Source organism: Haliotis cracherodii, unplaced genomic scaffold, assembly GCF_022045235.1.
Source record: "Haliotis cracherodii isolate W230 unplaced genomic scaffold, xgHalCrac1.p SCAF_34, whole genome shotgun sequence".
In the NCBI taxonomy this organism is placed as follows: domain Eukaryota; kingdom Metazoa; phylum Mollusca; class Gastropoda; order Lepetellida; family Haliotidae; genus Haliotis; species Haliotis cracherodii.
Window position 1 is genome coordinate 2,104,630 of NW_027266291.1, and position 25,550 is coordinate 2,130,179.

The following is a 25,550-nucleotide window of genomic DNA, read 5'->3' on the forward strand; positions in this document are numbered from 1 at the left end:
GGTGGAAAAGAGATGATCTGATTTCAAAATTGTCTTTTGATGGCTAGATCTGTATCTAACAGTGCCATGAGACTTTGTGTGCTTGTGATTAGGTGCCTTACTCTGAGAGTGTGGGATTTGCTTATTTATACCAGTGTAGCTGAGTAGGTGAGTTGCATGTCAAGAGGTTAGTCCATGCATATGTTCGATATACCTTGAATCAGTGACCAAATAGAGAACAACCACATTTTGTATCAGGGACATATACCTACCCCTTGGTAGTCTGGATGTGTAGCAATTCTCACAATTCTAGCACCGGACAGGCCAGGAAAGTCATGGTCTTGGAACTAAGGAGAAAAAAATGATAGTAGAAACCATATAAGAAGAAGTCCTTTAATATCAGCTCTAGTCTGACTCATTGAGACCAATTCATCTAGCCCATTTTTCTGTCAGAATATGATGAATGAATAAATAAATATTGCTTTATGCCACATCATCAATATAACAGCTATTTGCAGTAACAGAATATGATGTAATACAGGCCTAAACTTGTGACATTATTTTGGTTTTGGATAATTCTGGTAAATTTACAACATAACGCTGAATACATTCTTAAACATGTTTCATTCGTATCAGCAGGGAAAATATCAACACATCTTACACAGTCCATTCAACAAATTACGTACATTTTGCATCCGTTACAGTTTTGAAGAGTACACAGTTAGATAAACATACGTCAGGAAACTATTAACTTTCATTGAGAAAATGTTCTAAAATATGAAAAATTTATTCCATTTGCGTACCGTATATGACCGCGGATAAGCCGACCCCGTAGATAAGCCGAGGTGTTAACTTGACCATTGAAATAGGAAAGAAAATGATATGACCCGCAGGTAAGCCGAACCAGGAATTGAAAGTAAAAAAACACTGCGAAGTCAGACTGCAAGACACGTGCCGGTACTCGCAGATATTCAAAAATATAAGATGAAAAACATTGTAATTATATTGAAAAAGTCATTATTATTTCTAATAAAGATTTAACAAACCAGTCATCCACTTTCATAATATGGGAGGCTGTTTCTCTTGTTTTTTTTTAATCTAGCTCAAATTAATAGCTATTGGCGATTGCATCTGGGGATTATATATTATAGATGTGAATTACATATATTGTTACATTTAAAGATTGTGGAGTTTATGAACTTTGAACATTCAATTGAAAACTTAATATCGGAAGTAGTAACATGCATAACATTTTTTTAATAATGACAACATTGGTGTATAATAATAACTTTATTGATAATTTATAACAATAATGGCTCTAGTCGTGGCAACTTCCAAACTTTCGGGAAGTTGTAATCTATCGGACCGTCATTCAGGCGATGTTTCTGACAGATCACGATCTGAAAAATACTGTCATGAAAGTGTATCCCGTGGATAAGCCGACCCCTTTCTACAGAATCTTTTTTCTGGTTCTCAAAATTTGGCTTATACGCGGTCATATACGGTATATACAACACTGGTTTTACGTCACCATGTGCAGTCATCAAAGCCCAATGGAGATCAATGGAGATTTATGGAGAGCCAGCGATAGGTCACATTGATGGGTAAAGATATATTGTCATGCTCCTCACTCAGCATTTTATCACTGATCTATCTCACCTGTTGTGACACGGTCCAAGGAATGAGGTCTCCAGCTGCTCTCTTCCCTCGGGATAAACTATGCATGATGGTGCTCTTGGAGATCTCTCCTTCCAGACATACCTGTTGCCACATCAAATACATGTATATTGAACTTGCAATCCCTTTAAAATACACTTATGATAATAACAGTGAGGTATCTCAGCTCACCTTATGTTAGTAAAAATCTTTAACATTCATACTTTTCAGTGGGAAACGGCAACGCAAGAGCAGTACTCGTGACCTTAGAGCAGCCATCTGAGTATCTTAACTGCCTAAGGGCTGGTAACCATGGGACAGCTAAATAAACTTGGAGGCTGGAGGCAATATTTGTTTTACGCATTTTTGCACAAACACTGATTGGTTAACTGTAACTATAAAGATTTCGACAAAGGGCGCATGTCAATTAATTTCTTCAGCCTAAACAAACAGACAAAACGAACGGTGGAGCTCATCGGATGTCGTAATTTGGAAATACCCCAGATAGTTATAGTTTAATACTAAAAAAAGTATCCATGCAGTGAAATCATTTTCGGATTTCGGATTGCGTCGATAATACGATTACTACTCCCTTGTTGTCACCCATGTTTTCTCGTCTAACCCTACACTTGTGTATTTAGTGGTAGCACCACTTAGATTACCTGACAAAGGTTCCCATTTGGCATTTATTGTGTATGGGGTAATTATTCAATCTAAATCCAATTTGAAGTGAGGTGAAATGTGTGTTATGTAATATGCACGTGGCAGCCCAGCAAGAGATGAATGATCAGTTTATTTATTTTTGTGTGTAAATCAACGGATCGTTCCTAGACATCAAAGGATTAACAGAAAATATGTTGATTGATTAATCACTGTTATCTTGCACAGTGGATATGTCAAAAGTGAGTGTTTACATGTCTAGGTTTACTAAAACAAAAGGAATACACTCATATCATGGCGTGAAGTGCCGATGTAAAAACAACATACAATACTTTGTTCAAAGGGTTAACTGATATTACGTTGATTGATTGATCATTGTTATCTATCACTCAATAAATTTTTTAGGAACCGTGGACGTTATGAAATTGCCAAATTAGAAACTCTGGCAGGAGGTCTGGTTGTCTGCCACATACCCGAAAAACACACATGATTTCAGACAGGTGTGCTCTGGTTGTCTGTCACATATCTCAACAACACAAAGGACTTCAGGCAGGGAGCTCTGGTCATGAATCATGTACCTGAACAACACACAGGACTTCAGGCAGGGAGCTCCGTTAGTGAATCACGTACCTGAACAACACAAAGGACTTCAGGCAGGGAGCTCTGGTCATGAATCATGTACCTGAACAACACACAGGACTTCAGGCAGGGAGCTCTGGTCATGAATCACGTACCTGAACAACACACAGGACTTCAGGCAGGGAGCTCCGTTAGTGAATCACGTACCTGAACAACACAAAGGACTTCAGGCAGGGAGCTCTGGTCATGAATCATGTACCTGAACAACACACAGGACTTCAGGCAGGGAGCTCTGGTCATGAATCACGTACCTGAACAACACACAGGAGTTCAGGCAGGGAGCTCTGGTCATGAATCACGTACCTGAACAACACACAGGACTTCAGGCAGGGAGCTCCGTTAGTGCATCACGTACCTGAACAACACACAGGACTTCAGGCAGGGAGCTCTGGTCATGAATCACGTACCTGAACAACACACAGGACTTCAGGCAGGGAGCTCCGTTAGTGGATCACGTACCTGAACAACACAAAGGACTTCAGGCAGGGAGCTCCGTTAGTGGATCACGTACCTGAACAACACAAAGGACTTCAGGCAGGGAGCTCTGGTCGTGAATCACGTACCTGAACAACACACAGGACTTCAGGCAGGGAGCTCCGTTAGTGAATCACGTACCTGAACAACACACAGGACTTCAGGCAGGGAGCTCCGTTAGTGCATCACGTACCTGAACAACACACAGGACTCCAGGCAGGGAGCTCCGTTAGTGGATCACGTACCTGAACAACACACAGGAGTTCAGGCAGGGAGCTCTGGTCATGAATCACGTACCTGAACAACACACAGGACTTCAGGCAGGGAGCTCCGTTAGTGCATCACATACCTGAACAACACACAGGACTTCAGGCAGGGAGCTCCGTTAGTGGATCACATACCTGAACAACACAATGGACTTCAGGCAGGGAGCTCTGGTCATGAATCATGTACCTGAACAACACACAGGACTTCAGGCAGGGAGCTCCGTTAGTGCATCACGTACCTGAACAACACACAGGACTCCAGGCAGGGAGCTCCGTTAGTGGATCACGTACCTGAACAACACACAGGAGTTCAGGCAGGGAGCTCTGGTCATGAATCACGTACCTGAACAACACACAGGACTTCAGGCAGGGAGCTCCGTTAGTGCATCACATACCTGAACAACACACAGGACTTCAGGCAGGGAGCTCCGTTAGTGGATCACGTACCTGAACAACACACAGGACTTCAGGCAGGGAGCTCCGTTAGTGCATCACGTACCTGAACAACACACAGGACTTCAGGCAGGGAGCTCCGTTAGTGGATCACGTACCTGAACAACACACAGGACTTCAGGCAGGGAGCTCTGGTCATGAATCACATACCTGAACAACACACAGGACTTCAGGCAGGGAGCTCCGTTAGTGCATCACGTACCTGAACAACACACAGGACTTCAGGCAGGGAGCTCCGTTAGTGGATCACGTACCTGAACAACACACAGGACTTCAGGCAGGGAGCTCTGGTCGTCTGTCACAGGTCCCAACAATACAAAGATGTTGAATGCAGGAGCATCAGACAACATCTGCAGGTCATTGGGAGTGTTCTAAAAGAAACGAGAAATGTCAATATTATGCCCCTGCCTTCTTAAACATATTCTGAAATATGTTTGCTTATTTCTTTTTAATCAACACTGCACTATGAGCACCATTCCATGAAATCTGGGTATGGCGTCACACAATCAACTAAGCCTGACCACTGATACCTTTCAAAATAAGCATTGGTTGCTGTGGAAGTAATCTAACCCAGAATCCCCACGAGGATGTATAATGTTTGGTATTCAATGATTATACAAAGTTTGATCACGAAAGTTTTTGAATGGTTGAAAAGTCCAAACTTTTATCCATGAAAGAGACAAAAACACACAAACACATTCTGTGCTGGTTTTCGAAACACACTGTCAGCTCTCACTCATTTCGCTCGTCACAACCACTGGCAGAATTTGAATGTGCATGTCAGTAAAATTAAATGCTCATATTTTATTGATTCAATATTCAAAATATCCAAAGAATTTAGAATGAAATGACAAATATCCATTAAATTGATCATGAGCTTTTTCCAATATATTTTAACGTAGACTCTAAGGAAGTTCAAAGAATTATTTTTGTGTCCATGTGAGATGAGACAAAATATTGTAATGATTTATGTGCATTTTGGTAATGAAATGTTTGTGAATTTTTGTCTCTCTGAATAATCACATTGTTCAAATACTGGACACTTGCTGGAATAGGAAATACTGTATTCTTCGTAATAAGTGCCCTGCTCTAATAACCCCCCTTGGCGATTTTTGCTAATATTTTTTAACAATCCCAATAAGTGCACGTTCCGATTGATAAATGTACACAAAACCTATTTATCTGTGTATAATACGCACTCGTGTGTTATACACACCCTTAATTATGGGCAATTTAATCCTGGAAAAATATATCTCTTGTGTATAATACGCACAAACTTTTCTTTACTATCATTTCAAACTGTCGTATATATACTGAACAACAAAAGTTCCTGTGACATAGAATAAGATTTAATGCAAAGTTATGTTTTTTACCAAATCTGAAACAATTTCGGTTTGCAACAAATAAAAGACTCCTGTAAGTGTTCAAACGGTTTAATTTGACATACTGACTTCAGAAAATGTGTATTTCATAAAAAAGACATGAACATGCCAAAATGTCAATTTACAAATCAATAGCGTGTGTGTCCACCTCTTCGTCTCATGGAATGGACCAGGTGTCGCACAAAGTCCTTTGGGATATCTGTCCATATCTGCTGGAGCATGTTTCGAAGTTCCTGGAGTGTCTGTGGAACATGTGGTATATGTCGAAGGCGCCAATCCATCTCATCCCACATGTGCTCGATTGGTGAGAGTTCAGGGGAGAGTGCTGGCCAGGGGATGACATTCACGTTGTTCTGTTGAAGAGAATCCTGAGGCTGGGCTTTGTCATGTTGAAAGGTAATGCCTGGGCCATGCAGACTCAAAACGGTATAACAACAGGGCCGATGATCTTGTTGCAGAAGCGCTGTCCATTGAGATTTCCCTCTACCACAATCAAACGGGTCATCTGTCTTGCTGTAATCCCACCCCATACCATAATGTTGCCGCCCCCGAACCGATCTTCTTCCAGGACACATTGATTGACGTCCAAATCCGTCTATCGCTGTGGCTTAGGTGAAAACGAGACTCGTCAGTGAATAGAACTTGTCCCCACTGCATAGCCGTCCAGAGTAGATGTTGTCTGCACCACTGTAGATGTGCTTGACGGTGGTTTCCTGTCAAAATGGGACGTCTGGCGGGCCTCCTGGCGACAGTCCCTGAACATCTGAGGCGACGACGTACGGTTTGTAAAGACATTCGTTGAAGGCCAGGGATGCTTCTTGCAGTCACTGTTGCTGGTTGGAATTGATTTCGCAGGTGTGTTGTTCGAATCCAGTTGTCTTGTCGATTATTGGTTACGCGTGGCCTGCCACTCAAAGGATGGTCTCTGACTGCATTCGTCTGTTGCCAACGTTGCCATGAACACCAAATGGTGTTTCTGTGGACGTTAAATTGTCTTGCAACATCACGTTGACTCAATCCTGCTTCAAGCATACCAATGGCTCACAGATGCTCATTTTCAGACATTATCTGGCATTTCATAATGTTGAATAATTGCGTAATTTTGTTGTTTTTCTGAGTGGTTGTTGTCAGCACGATGCTAAACAACGCATATAGAATCCTGTTAACGCACATGTTTTTATACTCATTCATGGGTAGTGAAATGCATGGGGCTTGCATTAAAGTAAACTTTTGCATGGAATGCATGCTTTTCTGTAGCAGTTGCGTTTTTGTGACTTGATTCCATACATGTACTACAATATTGAAAACCAGACTTTACTTGTTTGAAAAGTACACTAAAATATTGGTGTCACAGGAACTTTTGTTGTTGAGTATATATGACTCATGATCCGTCATTGGAAGTAGAAAACCAACAAATCTGTATTGAATTACGTAAGTTAACCCTTTTGTTACACTATTTATGTTTTCACTGTATTTCAGGACCTATGTTTGTAATCTATATTATCAATTTCATTCAAAATATCAATCAATAATGTTTACATCATAATTTTGGCAATAATTTTGTCCCTAGGCTACTTACAACTTCCGTTCAAAAAGGTTTCAAAAACGAGAATAAACTCTGGTCAGGTGATATACAGTTTGGCCAGTTGCAGTGCCGTTATGCGAAGTTATGTTACCTCAGAAAGCGATGATTAATTAAAAACTAAATATATCATGCAAATATTTTCCTCAGAAAATGTTTATAAATTAATCTCAGGTAGGTAATTTTACTATTATTTACGGTACAAGCCGGATATATATCGGTTGTTGAACTGGTGACCTGTCATGACCAGCACTATAGCCAACACAATGCGCTTTGACAAGTAATATTCAAGTTAATTTTACAAATGAGTGGCTGAAACAAAGACGAGGTAATAAACTTTAAACCCATCATGATTATCACTGAAAAATAAAGGTAAGTAATATTAGGTAATATTTGAAAACAACAAACACAAGGCGATGTTTATGTTTTATTTTTCAACTTTACCTGCTGTCTACTGGTACTTCCTGTTTAGAACAATGGGCGCTGACCATTATTTTTACCCATCGTTAATGTGGAGCTGCATTATCACAAATACGTAGATAAGTTAGTTAGTATGTTCAAACATGCACGTAGTATTATTGAAGAGACATATATGTTTAAAGGTGTAAAATTCATACAATACATTTTACATTCTAATAAACACCCCCTATTTCTAATAAACGCCCCCTGAGAGGGGGCGGTTGGGTAGCCTAGTCACTAAAGCATTTGCTTGTCACGCCGCCCCGGGTTCGATTCCTGACATGGGTACAATGTGTGAAGCCCATTTCTGGTTTCCCCTGCTGTGATATTGCTGGAATATTGCTAAAAACAGCGTAAAACCATACTCACTCACTCACTCAAATAAATGAGCTGAGCATTTTTTAAATTTTGCCTGTACCGGCTCCCAGCTTGGCGCAAGTTGACGACGTAAGGGTTGGGAACCAGCTTACTTCTCATGGATATGAAAGAAGCACCAATGGCCCTAGACTCCACCTCAAATGATGAGTCATAAAGGAGAGAGGAAGATGATCTCCATAATTCAGCCACTGCTGTAGAGGCAGATTCAGATAATCCGGGGGCCTGTATTCTTAGTGTGATAGCTTCCTGGTGGTGTGATTTAGGTTGGGAAGGTTCTTGTAGACAAGGTCTGATCTGGGTCTATGCAGAAGAGCCAGGAGTCTGGGAAACCAAGGTCTTTTGGGCCAGATCGGGGCGATTAGAATGGTGGTACGGTCTGTTAGTTCTATCTTCTGTACCACCTCGTCTAGAACAGAACATGGAGGAAATGCATACACACATAAGTTGGTCCAGTCCATGGACAGAGCCTCAATCCTCAGAGCTGTCGGATATGGTACCTGTCAGAGAGTGGGATTTTCCCCCTAGCCTAAATTCCCCCCGGAAAAGGGGCTATATAGCCTTATTTCCCCCCGTGGAAAAATGACTACCCGGTACATAGCCATATTTCCGCTTTAGTCAGATTTCCCCCCTTAACACAAGGGGGAAGTATGGCTATATAGCAGATTTTCTCCTATATCCCCCAGATTTTTCAATGCAGTATTAAAAAACATAACCTACTTGACCATTTAACAAACATTGATCAAACAGCAATGGCAAAAGCAAACTTCTTGCATGCCATATTTGACAGAGAAATTGGAGTTAAACGTGTCTTAATTGAAAACAAGCTTTTAGGAATCCTGTAGAAAAGTTTAGTGTTGAAAACATTATGATTCCGACTTGCCACTTGTTATTCATGCCAGAGAACTTATATATGAACTGTTGCTGGATACTAGTAAATACTTCACGTCAGTGATTTTCTACAATGCAGTGATTAAGGGTGTGTTGGAATCATATATCTTCCACTGAAACACAAGTTGAAAAACTTGCGGCGATCAGAAGTGATCTTGTTCATGCATGCCTCTGTCCACAAACAGTAAATGGGTACCAAGGAGTTAATGTGGTAATGGTAATGTGAATGGGTAATCTTCTAGCGCCTGACAGGCAGCTTTGGTTGCATATTTCACATGTAGCTGTGAAGTTCTGGAATGCAAAATATACAGACCTCTGATCGGGGCAAGAAACGCCATGAGCACGCAGATATATGCGCTATATACGCTGTAAATATTCTTCATAATATACTTGGCAGTGAGAGACCGAGGATTCTCGATGACAGAAAAGTGATATGTCACTGCAACCATGATAAGGAGAACGAGTGCCGTTCAAGTTTACAGAGCAGACCTGATAGAAATCAACTAGCAAAGTGTGTTTCAACCAGCACTGTGACGTATTGTTACTGAATAGTTGGAAGATTTTAGATTTGCTGATTTACCGCAAATACACAACAAAATAAAAAAACAAAAACAACACTTACCCTTCTAAATAAATATATAATAAATAAAACATTTCATTTTGTCAGTGACAAAAGGCTGATCTGACCTGTCGAGTAACAGATCCGCCATATCTCACTGTCGAAATGAACTATCCTCTATTTATTAAAATTAAGAATGTATGGCACAAAAAAACCACAAGATTTTAATCATGGTTTCTCTTGTAAATTACTCCATCAGCCAACTGTACATCTAGGTACTTTTGATAACAGACATATATTTAATTATGGGGGAAATCTGACACGGAAAATTGGCTAAATAGTGTATTTTCCGGGTGGGAAGTATGGCTATATAGCCCTTTTTCGGGGGGGAAATTAGGCTAGGGGTAAAAAAGACACCGGACTGACAGAGACTGGGAGCAAACAGATCCAGGTGCGGAGTGTCCCAGGTGAAGATGTCTGGATGGAGAGTCCATCCCTTGTCTAGACAGGCTGTCCATGAGGATGTTTAACTTACCTGGAATATATCTTGCTTCCATTCGGCAGTTGTATGAGACGGCCAAGTCGAATAACAGCAAGGTTTCCATCATCATAGAACTAACCTTGGTTCCTCCTTGGTATATATGCCACTGAGGGCCCTGTGGTCCACTGTGGTGATAAGAACAAAAAGGTGAGAGGTGGTCCGTGAAAGTGATTGGTAATGTAACCAGGGTGTCAGGTCCTGGAGAGATGTTAACCTTCCAATGAGGGACATCCACCATCTGATCTTTTGAGTTGGTAAGGTTAGAGCGTTGTTGATCATAAGATTTAGAGATTTAGAGATGCCCCAATGTAATTCAGATCCTGGACTGGCATGAGCTCCGATTTGGAAGAATACATGAGAAATCACAGACAAGTCATAAATTGGATCAGAAATGTCCAGTTTTGAGATAGATGAGACTTGCCTTGATCGGTCACCAGAAAATCATCAAGGTATCCATGTAGGCAGAATAAATGGAGATGGGCATAGTTGATCACTGGTACCCTTATTCTGGTGAACAGCCATGGAGCAATCAAGATTCCAAAAGGGAAAGGCCTTTGCACTCGTAGCGATGCCCATTCACTGCAAACAGGACATACTTCTGAGATCAGGGATGAAATGGCATGTGGAGATTGGACCTTCAGTATAGATCTTCAAGACGCCTATCTCCATGATGCAGTGTAGATCTGAGCTCACACACATCTGGAATTTTGAAGAGGGTAAGAGTGAGTTGGGTTTAACACCGCTTTTAACAGTATTCCAGTTATATCACAGTGTGTCAGCTTTATATGGGAGGAAAGGCCGAAGTTATGCAGGTCTCAGACGTTTACCACTTCGGAGAAACCCACGAGCACATTGGGTAAGAGAAGATCCTTGTTCAGGATATTGAGGTCGATGATCATTCTCATTTCTGTTGTATTCTTCTTCTGACATCCTTGTCCTGGAGTATGCGTATGGCTTTTTTTTCCAATAAAGGACTGATGGCAAGATTGGCTGCTCCTAATATCTTGCCTTCAAATGAAATCTGAGGGAGAAGAGACGAGAGATGAGGTAGGGTCTGTAAGAGTAATTTGTCACCATGAGAGACTACATCTAGGATCGAGTGATCGGAGGTGATAAATTTCCAGTTGGTGGCATAGGATGACAGACTCCGCCCACTGGACCCGGGTTTGGCGAAATGTTGAAGGGGGGTAATAGTAGATCATAGTCCATACACATAGCCAGATTGATAGGGTTTGTGACTAAGGGAGGAGCTGGAATGGAGTCATCTGCAGTCCCTGTGACTGCCCCTTCTGTTGGATCCCCGATGTTAATAGTCTGATTGATGAAAGGACTTGGGATGATACTGTAAACGATCTGTTTGTCTGAATGGTTGAGAAGACTCATTGCCAGTAGGCATATACTTTTTCCGGTTGGATTCATGGAAGGGAGCTTCCCTTGAATCTCTTGGTCTTTTAGATGATTCATGAGTTCTGGCTGGGAGCAAGATACTTGAAATCTCTCTGCTGTATCTTGTCCAACCTCATCTATGATCTTCCCAAGTTGATTGTTAAACATCATCGGGGCCATGATAGGTTGCCTCATCAAAGCTTCTTGGCCCATGAATATACAGCCTTGTTTCTAATCTGAGATAAGAGCTGTTGGCGTTGTAGCCAAATAAATTGAGAACATGTCCATACTTGCATAGTAAGAAGTTCCTGCTGCATTTTGATGATTGTGTCTAAAAAGCTGTGGATAAGTCCTACTTGGTCTACACGATGGTATGGTGGTATCTGCTGGAACCTCATCATAATCTGGTCGTAGCGGGGTGATGGCGTGACAAACTTCTGCTAAAAGAAATTAATATAGGAGCTGATGTCCATGGCGGTGGATAGGTAATTGACGGGATTAGCAGGTAGAGGCCATCTCATGCTTGGATTCTTGACTGGCCTGAGAAAATCATGGTCCAATTCTAAAGTCTCTGGTAATGGTGACTCATGTCTGAAACAATCTTCTCTTCAAGTCACTCCATAATCCTCACAAAGCTTCTCAAGATTGTTGGAAGCACAGTCAATAATCCCTTGATCATAACTCGGCTATGGGAGAGTGTGGTGGACATTGGATGTCACTGTCTCTTGGCCAGGGGATTCTTCTGCGCCTGGGTGGAATCGAGTCTTTTCAGCTGTCTTATCTCCAGCGATACAGCCAAAAGACGGGATTCAAAAAGTGATTTCGGATTTCTGCTCAGCAAATAATTGCTCCAGCTGGGAGACAGGAAAACTCTAACTGTACCGGCAGCACTGGCGACTGCTGAGTATCAGATAGTTGATCAAGCCGAGATGTAGGTTTTTTTTATCAGTCTTGGAGATAATATCATCAACCTTTCTCTTGGCCACATCCTTCCTCTTAGCCTTAGTGATATCTTCACTTTGCTTGGTAAAGGCTTTCTTGGAGAGAGGGAGACAGGGAACATCAATCATGCTCTATACAGGTGGATCCTCTGCAAATTTCTACTAGTCCTTATCAAACCTTAACTACTGAGCAGTTTGGCATGGACTACAGATTTTGTAATTAAGGAGATTGTGTGTAATAACATTGGAAAATATCAGTAGCATAACATTTCTTGTCATTAGAGTGACGGTTTTGGTCAACTGATATCATTGGTATAAACTCATGCTACTTTACAAATTCTAATTTTGCAGTGTTGTCGTTTTTAAACGTAACTATACCTAGCATGACCTACTGAAGCATAATAATATTCTGAAAAATGGACTTAAAAAATATCGACATGATCTTTGTTATCTGAAATAATGTATCAAGCAGAAATCGAACAAAAGTTATCATTGTTAATAATTCTAAGAATACTATCTCTCTATTTAATCTTTGCAATAAATCCTGTATTTTGGCTTCAGTCACACTAACTAAAATTTTCAGATTTTCAACAGACGTCCTCTTCACTGACAATCACACACAATTAGTTGTTCCCAAATAGCATCGTAACCACACAAGCTATGACATATGCAATGAAGGGAATCTCACTCCTTCCTAAATCTCACCACTAGAGGTAGATGAATTGGGGACCAGTATTCGCGTTAATGCAGAAACCTGCATTTTTAACGCATTAAAATAACATAAACACGCAAAAATATTTTGCATGCGTGTTTTGCACGCACAGATTTTGATATACTTAATTTTGTATTAATACCATAAACTAAAAAAACTATTCAAAGCTGATATGTTCAGACGAAAATAAATCAAAACCTGGAAATTCCCATTGCTAAAAATAGAGCGTGGCCAGATGGCGCTTTGAATCGTGTCCTTTATATTTCCATATATGGTCTTTGGGCAAGTTGGTTGGTTGGTTGGTTGGTTGGTTTGTTGTTTAACGCCGCACTCAGCAATATTACAGCTATAGGACGGCGGTCTGTAAATAATCGAGTCTGAACCAGACAATCGAGTGATTAATATCATGAGCATCGATCCACGCAATTGGGATCGATGACATGCATCAACCAAGTCAGCGAGCCTGACCACCCGATCCCGTTAGTCGCCTTTTACGACAAGCATAGTAACCTTTTACGGCAAGCATGGGTTGCTGAAGACCTATTCTACCCCGGAATCTTCACGGGTCCTTTGGGCAACGGAATAACTAATCTCAGACACAGGACGTCATTCATTACCATCGATGGAATTCCCCGGAAGTCGTTATAGTCGGTAATACAAATGATCATAAACAGAGCGACGGAAGAAAAATTCCACACATGGGCATGTGTTAACAATAGTCCTATTTATCTTATTAATGATTGAACGTTCATTATATCAAAACTCGACAGTAAGTTAAAGCTTGGTCATAATTATTAGCCTTACTAGTACTGATTTTATTGAAATCATAACTTCACATGCGAAATATTTGAATTGAAAATTTATTATATCATTTCTGCACGCACTGTACAAAAACCTACCGCGAACACTGGGGAGGGTGGCTGGAGTACTTCTGCTGTAATAGAGGTAGTATTCTTAGAATTATTAACAATGATAACTTTTGTTCGATAATTCTTACAAAACTTCTACCTCTGTTACATCTTATATAGCCTAAACATACCAGAAGGAACCGGTGGGATTTGCCTGCAGTAACTCCCTGTGTAATTGACAGTAATCTCATCTGGAAACCATTATTATCTGATTCTTATCCTAACTTGAGATAAATTTCCTCCGAAATTCCCCCTTAGGACTTAAATATCAGAATGCCTCAAGAATCAGTCAAATATGTGATACTTTGACTAGAATTACCATTATATTTGCTGATCTTGTTGGTAATAATGAAGTCATTTCTGGTCTATTTCTACCCAATGACGTCATTTCTTGTTAAATTTGGATTTGTGACACCCTTACCGGTGCTGACGTCACTTCCGGTTTGACACTTCCCTTTTATTGGATAATGATGTCTCTTATGGTCTATTTCTACCAAAGACATTATTTCCTGATTAGATGGACCTTGTACTACTATTTCCAGTGTTGACGTTACTTCCAGTTATGATCTCACTTCGGGTGATGATCTCACTTCCTGTATTATCGCTTTCTTTCAGGTCTGACGTCATTTCAAGTTACTGAAACCAAGAGACAGGATAATCAAGGGATTACTCCCCTCTGATGATGCTGGTGTCAGATACTCCCTACCTTTTTTTTCGATAGAAGGGGGAGACTATTGTTGGATGATAGTTTGCTGCAACAAAGGGTCTAAGGGAATATAAGCCCTCTAGGTCCGGTTGCATGTCACTCAAGTAAAACTGGTGAAGGTGTTTTGTTCTACTGATACTGATGTCCATGAAGTGAGACTCGTGGCTAAAGAACTGTTGGAAATGCTAGAAAACTGTTTTTCTGGCTTCATCTAATAAATACGGGTCATAGGACTATAAAAAGAGCATATATCATTATAGCGCGAATTGCCCTAATCTAGCCTGTCCTAACTGACACTGTGATTACCCTTAAAATGTACTTTTACAGGTAAAATGATGGTATACTTAGAGAATATTCGTGTGTTGTCATGCATGTATGAAATGGCCTATAATCTGAGGTAATTACCTAACACCTGTCCCGAGGTAATTACCTAACACCTGTCCCGAGGTGATGACCTCACACAGTCCCGTGCATTCTCGCAGGTGCAAATGTTACCGAGTTGGGGGTGGTCTCAAAATATTGCTGTTATTGTACTTACTTGACATGCGTTGAAGAGGTAGCAATTTAGGATATGTACTGCAGTATATTTGCTTGGAAACATGATGGACTAGTTAGGAGCTATGAAACGGGATGAGTATTGGAAGGTTGTGGTTTTGGAATCCAGAAGTATTTGTTGTTCTACAGATGGTTTCTTGAGGTAGCATTTATCTCTGCTTATGATGCATATGAATCTGTACTTTTGAATGTTGTGTTATGTCTTGCCACGAACCCTGTACATTTAGCCAAGACAGACACAACAGGGTTGAGCTAACAATGTCTGACTGCCGTACGCAAGACAACGTAACTGTGTTGTGCCGTCAGCACATATGTCTTGTACTTTACTGGTTTCTTATTCAGTCGAATTTTCTCCATGAGTTGAACTTTCATTTCATATGGTCTGAAGTGGACCAACGTCATATATTCCTGTATGGTCGCCTTCAGACTACTCATGGTTTGGGCGACAGTATCTGATTCCTGGACGTTATATTAACTGGCGTTATCCATGACAATCACACTGAAGCTGTTTAAAATTGGGCAATAGCTGAAGTTCCAACCAGTCTATGAACACATCACTTCCTGTAATTTCCTATGAAAATCACCAGTTTTCTTTTTCGCCTCGAAAACATCCATCAATAAGCCCCATATCATGGGTTGCAGCGTGCAAAACAATGACATGATTACCTTTACCTGATGGTACCATGGGTGCTTTTTGTCCATCTGCCAATACCCACATGTAGTCAGTGGAATGATTCACCAAGGTAAATTATCTGGATGCCCTGACTGTGATAGTTACCGGTATGAATGGTTCGGAGATAATGTTACTTCATAGACAGGATGGAATATTTTCCCCTAAAAAGTGCTGAGTCATCGCCACGCGCAGTGTATCGAAATCCCATCTCTCGGAGAGCAATAGTGCAGTCTGCAATCGATGATTGTACCTTTAATTCCTCCCAAATTCTACTACAAGTCAGAATTACCTTTTGCTCATAAAGCTTGTAGACTATACGCCTAATCACTCTGTATCAAAGCTGTCTAAATCCTTTTATGCCCCAGTTTTGTTTTTGAGACCACACCTATTGCCTATTTTGTTTTCTTATTGATGGTATGAATTGAAAACACCATAGCTTGGGCAGTTCGGTAATTCACCCTATCTAAATTAATAAATGTTTTCCCTCTATCTCTCTAAAGCGTAAAGAACTTGTATACATTTCCCAACACAGACTCCATATCGTATACCTTGGTTATGGCTATGCAAGTGTAATGAATGTAACATGCATCATTGGAGCTATGTTAACAAAAAAACGCAGGGTCATTTTGTCATTTTAGAAGAGGCACATCTAGACTTTTCTCAAAATGATTTTTGTGTGTGGAGTAGATGTTTTATGAAGACTGCAGTCATTGGACTAAATGTGAACTTCATGTTTTCCTTCGAATTTGTCTCCTGTAAACTTAGTAATGGGACTCCTTGTGACTGAAGTACTTCAAACCACAGGTAGGGCGATCGGTAGTTATTCCATATTTCAATCACAATAGTCTGTGAAAAATTATATCCCTTTTTAACAGGCAAAAAGCAGTTTTCTAGCATTTCTGAAAGTACTTTAGGGCTCTAATCTCATGAGCCAAGCAGTATCCAAGACGTGGGGTGGAATTTGTGCCTGCATATAAATTGCCCGATGGTAGCTTTAAGCCAGCCTATTATTGTAGCTTTGGTGATATCCTTGTTGGAATGAGGCTTGCAAGATACAAAAGTCTCCTTCGATGGCTTCTATGTGGGTCTGTAGATGAAAATTGAACTTGAGAGCTTTGATGGAACGCAAAAGTCTGTCCGGGTGATCCACTGTTGATCCCAATGGCGTGGATCGATGCTCATGATGTCAATCACTGGATTGTCTGGTCCAGACTCGATTGTTTTACAGACCGCCGTCATATAGCTGGAATATTGCTGGGTGCAGCGTTAAACAACAGACCAACCAACCAACCCAATTGGCAGGAATGGTAGAGTGTCTATGGCCCAACGGCCCCATTGTGGTAGATTGAACTTTGGCTACAAAGCATGGAGTTCTGAAACTCTAGCTGTCGTCGCCATGGAAGGACGCTTTCCTGGATTTTTGGAGTAAGGTAGCCTCCGCCATGGGTTCATAAGGTTCCGTTAAAAGTGCTGACAACCCAACGGATAGATTCCACTGGGAAATATACGAGGTGTGCGGACATCTCATTACTCTGTTTAGAATTGGATGGTTTCCAGCTGATAGTCCATCATGTTGAAGTGAAGAGCCGATCTGTAACCTTCCATTGTCCCATGTTGGAACTTATTTCCCTGACGGAGATGTAGTAGAAAAATTTGCTATCATAGGGATGGATATTGTATTAGTTATAATTCCTTGTCGTCTTCTCCACTGGATGAACTTATCCCATCTGTTGCCAGGATGAAGGTTTCCATGATCTTACCACAGCATCCGAGGCAAGCTCAGAGTACCCGGATATTTGCATTAATTTGCGTGATGACTTCCAGGCATTCAGGTGTAGGCTGGACAGGATGTCATTGAAGATGTTGGACTTGGGCTGTCGTAACAGTTCTCGACGGAGAGGTAACTGGCGACGTTCTTCCATTAGTTGACTTAATAATCTGGGGAACAACATTATGCTGGTCTAGATTGGTGCTTTCAGGATTATCATGCAATCCGTCTCCTCCACCTTGTGGATGACCTTGTCTAGGCTAGACCATGGTAGAAATGTGTATGCAAATATACACAAAGAAAAGAGTTAAGCACATCCTAATATATTCCATTATTGTTTGGACCCAGTATTTGTAACAGTCATGAAAGATATAATTACGGGAATAATTAGGTTTCCTCAGGATGATGTAATTAGTCATGCGTGATGAAAGCTCATGTGCCATGCATGGTATGCCCCTGCAGCATACTACCTATCTCTAAAAGCAGTATATCCAAACGTTAAAATTGCTTTCTTAAGCTTGGTTTTGAACAGTTATTCCATGACATTGTGTGACCATGGCACGAAGGCAATTATCAACCTCTTGGTTTGTTTAGAAACAGTTGTTGACGCTGAAGCAATAGTAGCTGTGAAGACATCCAGACTTGGGTGGAGAGTAAGTCTTCCTGCATTCTTACTATAGTGTCTAGTAGGCTGTGAATAAGTCCGACTTGATCAGTCCAAATAGTCATATCCTAATCTCCAGTTATGCCTTAATAAGACGTCTGTAATGGTGGAATGATGTGTCTGATTCCGGCGACAAGCCAGTTGATATAAACGCCAATGTCCTATGAATGTTTGGATACCAAGGACAGCTCCTTAATCCATGAAGCAGGTAACATGACATTAGTACTAGGGTTGCATGCTAGCTTTAAAAAAATATTCGTCCAAACTTGGATAATCCAGAAGTGGAGCATCTCAATGGAGTGAGTGAGTGAGTTGGGTTTAACGCCGCTTTTAACACTATTCCAGTTATATCGCGGCGTGTCAGCTTTATGTGGGAGGAAAGCCCGAAGTGATGCAGGTCTCAGACGTTTACCACTTCGGTGAAACCCACGAGCACGGGTATGGTGCTGACAAACCTAGAAACATAAGTTTGAGTAGACTTTCTGACATCTGGACTACTACCTTGCCTGCAAAACTTGTCTGGTGGATGTGTTGAGATGATGTAGGAGCATGACATCCCCCATATTCCGACACCTCAGGTGGCAAATTTTCAGTCAGTACAGGCATGAGGTGATATAATTCCTCGAAGAGTTCCACAAACGTATATCCCTCTGTATAATCCCACTGGGGTGAGCCGTCAGCCTGATTAATGTCTTCATAATACTCCGCTTCAACCTCCGAGTGACCGTGGGTAGCTCCCCTGGGGGTGGATGTTCGTGATGGTCCGCCATGTGTTCCCCATGCAGTTTGTCATCCACCGGTGTCCAGGATTCTGGTATGTTTCAAGTCCATGCGGCTTGTGATGGCTGCCCGTGTGTAACGGGTCCCCTACGGTAATCCTCATCTTTGTCGGCATAACAGTCATTTGGACGGTCGAGTGTGGTGCGTGGGGCGTGCTCGGGTACCATCTGTTCATAGAGATCATACGGTAGGTCGATCGTCTGGACGATCCGCGAATTTCCTGTAACTGTACGGGGTCTTAACCATCGGCTGGGTGGATGTCTGGCCGGTCGTCTGGGTTGCCGTTGAATCTGTGTGGCTGGGGAGTATGGCCTTGCCAAATAAGATCTAGCTAGGATAAAGATCATGGTAGGGAAAAGCCTGCAAGCTTATTCCTGGCTGGTCGGTTGGCTGGGGCTTGGGTAGGCCCTACGGCTGTGTGCAAGGGCAGATGGCCTGGGTCTGCCTGTCTCATCATCTCAATTTCTCGTCTAAGGCTGAGAACCTCGTCTCAAACATGGCCTTCATCATGTCTTCTTGTTGCTTGAATAGATCTTGAAGCATATTCAGAGAGAGCGCAGGAGATTTTTGTTCTGCTGGCGGTCGGCATGGAGTAGTGGGAGCAAGCACTGGGGAAGAGGCAGGGGCCTTAACAGTGTCTTGTCGGCTGCTGTGATGACTTCTACTTTCTTCTCAGTCGCTTCACGCCTCTCAGCCTTAGCTAACCTTTGGAAGGCTTTCTTGCTTTCTTTGAAGTATTGGCGCACTGCTCACACCTCTCCTCCTCTGTACAAGTAGTGCCTCTGCACCTAGTGCAGTTTACGTGAGGATCTCCCGTGATCATTAACCGACAACACTTCTTGCAACCGGGAGTAGAGGGAGAGTCCATAACGACCTCAGAACAACACACCTAACACAAGCTTATACTCACGTGCGTGTGATCGTCACTCGAGTTAGCAGCTATTAATATCTACTTACTGTGTCTGTTTAATAGAAAACTATTAGAATAATCTCAGATTAATCTGACTAACTACCAAGTGCTAGATCATTAAAAGTATATACAGTCCATTTGACTCCAAATGAGAACGATGAATTGCAAAATAACTCGAAATCCAGAAAAGTGTATGAAACATCAATACGGTACTTGACCATGAATACCCTGTACCCAACAAAATCTGAATTTTGTTTATTTTAAGACCCATGACGGATGAAGTTCTTTAAGAAACTATCATGTAATTTTGTATAGAAATGTGTACATGACACGTAGGGGGGACAATCCGTGGAAGGCACAGCGCAAGCACTGCACGGTCTGTGGTAGGGGAAATGACAGCGTTAGAAGGGCCGTCTCATGATAATTTCAGTCGCAATCTGACTCGCTCATGCCATAGATCTCGTCGTCGGAACTGCTGGTGCCTGAACCTACTGCCACTATTATAGGTTAGACTGTTGCTGGCCGTAGTCCACCTTGTGACCAATAACTCGGCTCTATCTCGTCAACGACGGTGGCCACACAACGCCTCCATGTTTCTACTGTTACTCGACCAAGGGATTCCTTTACGAGTTGTTCAACGTTTCGTAATTTGAACGTTGTGTTCGATCGTCCAACGTCACCCTTGACGATGCCCCATACCAACTCGATTGGATTCAGGTCGCAGTGATAAGGTGGCAGTCGTGACCCTGACCTTTGATGTAACTGTCAACTTTATAAATGGGGTCAGGCTTCATATTTTTGATGATTTCATAGAGCTGTGGTTTCGTTTAGTTTACGGTTATTAGAGCTTGGAGTCTTGCTTTCTGGATCCTGCACACTATGATACGGTGCATTGTCCATGACAATGAGAGACTTGGTAGGCAAAGCAGGGACTAATTTATCTTTCACCCACTCCAGAAATACATTGACGTTCATTTCTGTGTGGTAGTCCCTGTTGTCTTTGGCCTTGGCTCTAAAGACGAGGTCACAGTCTGGGAGAAAACCCTGACCAGCAGAACCAGCAGAACCAGCATGGAGAACTATAAGTCTTTCACCCTTTCCCATTGGTAACCAGACTCTTTACAGTCACCACTGGGTATCCACTGACTGCTGTGATGCATTTACCCATGTCTCATCTAAGAAGACGGGCTCATATCCTTCTTCACGTTTCTGCTTGATGGTACGAAGGTAATGATTTCGGAGACAAACAATGTCAGACCGTTCACACAACACAGCCCTATTTTCTCCAGTTATCTTTTTGTATTTAAAACCAAATGTATGCAACAGCTGCCATAGTTTGTACTTTGTAACACGTAAATCATGGTCAGTTTCAAGGTGTTTCTTCAAAATTCTTAGGGACAGGAACTTATTTTCTGAGTGCAGTTTAACAATTACACGTCTGACTTGATCCCTCTGAAAACTGTCTAATTTATCAACCTTTCGTGGTTTTGACATGTTCCCTACCTCCTTGGCCTGACTATTTGTATCTTGTCGACTAACAACATTTTTAAGTTTCTAAGGGGACATACCAAGAGCTTTTGAAGCTCGTTTCAAGAATTTATTAATTGCATAAAAAGGCTTTGCTCTTTCTGCTTCACTTCTAAAGAAATCATACACATTCAACATCAACTGTTTAACATCTGCTGAGTAGCGCATCTTGTCATTGAATGAACACGGTCACTGTGTAGCACGTGCAGATCGTGCTTGCGCTGTGCCTTCCACAGTGTGTCCCCTTACAAATTCATGTGGAACGGAGAAATAGCACTCCTCTCTGTGTCCACAAATGTCCACAAAGTTTAGCAGCAACCATGATCGGATACAGCTCCATGAATGCCATAAAAGATTCGTGCTCCAGGAATTTGTAACATCTGATGGCCATTTCTCTGCAAACCAGGCCCCATTGAAGTATCCACCATGGCCAACCGTTGCAGCTATGTCAGTATATAGGTTCAAGTCTGAGGCGGATGTCACTTCTACGTCATGAAATACTTATATGCCATTCCACTGTGAGAGGAAAAAGTTCCACATGCGCAAGTCGATTCGAAACCGGACATTTGAGATTCCCAATCGGACATGTCCGGCGCATATGACGGTTTCCAGACCCCTGGTCTTGAGACAGCTGAATATGATGATGCAGTTTGGCTACTCTGGTTGATAAGTCTGTAAGGTAGGACACAAAAGATCTTTCGGGGAGATCACATGACAAGCAAAATTTAAGGATAAAGGTGTACCCTGGAAACTGGTGGCTGCGCCAGACCAGGTAAGTAAGGAAGGGACTGACTCACTGTCATGAGGTTCTGATAGGTCCAGAATAAGTTTCTTCTTTTATTAATATTTCCCTTCAGCGACACCTGAGGACTGACTCTATACACGCTGTATGGTGGTGTCCCGAAGGGTCCAATCACATAACTGTGACGTCTGTCTCCACTGCTTTAGTGACCGTGGGATTTGGATTGTCCATGTTAAGTGCCTTGACACTTCGTACGAACATGTAAGAATGGGCAGATGTGTCAAATTCGAAATTGTTACATACTTCTCGTCCCTGATTCATAACACGTGGACGGCCCCTTGAGCATGTTGAGTCAGTCTGATGATTGTTGATTGATCTGTTGTTATGAGTCCTAGGTCTTATAGGTGGTCGTCTGTTGGGGTCTGCCACATTGGGACACGGTTCTGTGTTGTGAGTAATACTATAGCAAACATTACAAGCACATGATGGAGGCCACATGAAACTCTTGTCCATAGTCTCTGATCAGGTATATCCCACCTAATGCCGGTGCCTTCCTCAGCAAAGGCTGCCACACTGGCCGCGAACAACCTGTGGTAATCATAGTGGACTGTCCCACCATACTGAGTGGCCAAATCAATCACTGTCTGTTCATGGCCTTTCAGTTGATGCCGTTTCTCTGCATTGCCAGCACAGCATCTCCTTGTATATTCCAAATGCCTTGATAAATTCTCCAAGTGTTAATGAGCGATCAATCCTTGCTTCATCGCGTAAGTTGAAAGTCTGTCCATCAAAATCCGACTCTAAATTTTCCTGATTTGGCAGAAGAAGCAAGGCTAAATTGACATATTACCTTGTTGTATCCTCCCTTTCAGAGTCGATGAAATCTGTGTATGTGTGGCAGTGAATCCAAGGGTACATCCCTGTGTAGCTGTCTGAGAACTTCACAACTTGCTCCTGTGGCTTGTCTTGACTCCTCTCTGGGGTTGTCGTTGTCACTGGTGGTGGTAAATGTACATGTAGGAGGTTGTAATTGTTGTCCCGAGTTTGTGACGATAGACTTCAATTCAGTGATCTCCCTTTGTAATGAAAACACTGTCACTGTATTTTCTGTGGCACTAGCAGAATTTATCAAAGCAAAATCCTGTGAATTGTGTCTCTGTAGCGGCACATCACCGCCTTGATCTTGACTGACTAGAGCTGTTTGAGAGATCATAGCGGTGGTGACCGTGCTGTTGGTTCCTGTCATCCCCCTCAGATTTTCATTGTAGAGCTGCATTAATGTGCATCTGGATCAGGAAGTGGGCACATTGACACCCATATCTGTCAGACTTGTCGAAAATCAGCTGCTGTCAAATATGGAGAGCTTCTGTTACATTCCTGTGAGAGGAAACTGGGCTAGACACTTTGCCTTGATCGTCTGCTCCGAAAACAAACGCTTCTGCTATTTACAGTCTAAGTCTAAGTCAAAGTCGTTGCCAGGGGAACTCGAAAAATAATTTTTTTTAAAATGCAAAACTATCAAAAGGCACCAGTTCACCACTAGACCTATCTATGTGCCAAGTTTGGTTAAGATGTCTCTCATTGTTTTTGTGTTCTACATCGGAAACTAAATGTGATGGACGGACAGAAAGACAGATGGATGGAAGGACTGTAGGAGGGACAGACGGCACCGTTTCCTATATCCCCCTTCCACTTCGTGGCGGGGGATAATAAATGAATTATATGACAGGTAGGTTCATAAACTTATATATTATTTTGACGTGACTACGGCTTGGACGGTCTACCAGCCTACTTTGTCTGGGGACGTGAGGCTTTCTGGCCAGTCTATCGGCCTACGGTGGTGAAAGAGTTAAATAGATTTGTAGTCTATTCTGGAACACTCCGAAATGAGTCCAAGTTAAACTTGTTTCCATCACATGCCCCCAAATTAAATAAATAAAAATTTCCTTTAACAGCAAAAAGCACTTGCTCAACAGGTAATGGACATATATATGCTTCATTATGAAAACAATGAACAGTTTTTGAGTTTTGCTCTTGAAATTAAAACGGACATGCTGATAACTTTATTCTCTGACATTGTGTTGCGAGCGAATAAACATAAAATAAAATAATATTTGGCGATCAGATATTGAGGACCTTTTCAGCCAACAAATCCCCATGTATATATTGATGAGTGTGCTTACCTTGTAGTGTGAGGCAACACAAAGGGCCATAACTCTGTGAAGAAAGGCCTCCGAAGCCTTGTGGTAAGAGAAGAGTGTATCTCTGTTGACATAGTACAGCTCACATAGAGCTGGGACTGGGCAGCCTGACAGGATACGTGGAATGCTGCCTGATTCGAGACACAGTATACTGTTTAGCCAGGACTCCACAGGGTCACCATCAGCATACCGTATAGACTCAGTCAGGGATATCTCATGGAGAACACGGCCTATAATCAGATGACAACATACACTCATTCAAAAGCTTTCCAACATTCAATCATAGGCATAATAGACATCATTGTTAATAATTCTAAGGTTACTACCTCTATTACATGATCGCCATTCATCATGCATTTTGCCTGCAATGACACTAAAACTAATGTTCACAATTTTGAAGTTCTCTTCACTGTCAACTACAGACAACTAGTAGTCAAGATAATAACACTAACAATCAGCATCCAGTTCTATACCGTGCTAAGGCAGGAAAACCTCACATCTTTCCAAATGTCTATCATGAAGAGACAGAATGGGGAGGATATTGGGAGTACTTCTGATGTTAATAGAGGTAACTAACTCTAAAACCTATGAACTACCGGTAAGATGTTTATTTGTTCCCATAATTAGTACGAATCCTCTACCTCTATGACATTATTGTCAGAATATACCAGAGGGTTAGGCGGGTTCTGGCTTTGGTGTATTCCCAGAGTAGTTGACATTGGAATATCATTCCATCCAAAAATAGTATTTTTCTATTCCTGAAGGTGAAAAAACAAACTTTCAAATCACCTCAAGAGGACTTGAACACTTCATGTGCAAAAACACAAATATACTACTCAAAAGAAGTTAAGGATCACCCGATTCTTTCATAATGGTAAAGTTAATCTGTCATGACATGAGAGATTCGCTATAGTAATATGAAAGAATCAGGTGATCCTTAACTTCTTTTGAGTAGCATATTTGGAACCTTCACTGGAATTATCATCATATTTATTATTTTGCATATAAATGACTACATAGATGTTCTAAAACTAGATCATTTCCGCCCTATCATGTCCTTACAGTCACAGACTTTAAGTATCATTTCCGATTTATGACGTCACTTCCAGTTCTGACGTCAATTGCGGTCACTTACAGACCATGACGTAACATCCGATTCTG

The 25,550-nt window shown here is 41.7% G+C and overlaps 1 protein-coding gene across 3 annotated transcripts in view; it reads right to left on the reverse strand.

The window, feature by feature from the left end:
* LOC139477706 (RNA cytidine acetyltransferase-like) overlaps window positions 1-25,550 on the reverse strand; it is a 258,360-nt gene that overhangs the window by 66,411 nt on the left and 166,399 nt on the right. For all 3 annotated transcript variants that reach the window (XM_071260090.1, XM_071260088.1, XM_071260089.1), the window contains 4 exons: window positions 24,372-24,619; window positions 4,382-4,498; window positions 1,639-1,740; window positions 252-326 (listed from right to left, as the gene is read on the reverse strand). In XM_071260090.1, coding sequence (XP_071116191.1) covers window positions 252-326; window positions 1,639-1,740; window positions 4,382-4,498; window positions 24,372-24,619 — 542 coding nt within the window. The remainder of the gene's footprint in view (window positions 1-251; window positions 327-1,638; window positions 1,741-4,381; window positions 4,499-24,371; window positions 24,620-25,550) is intronic.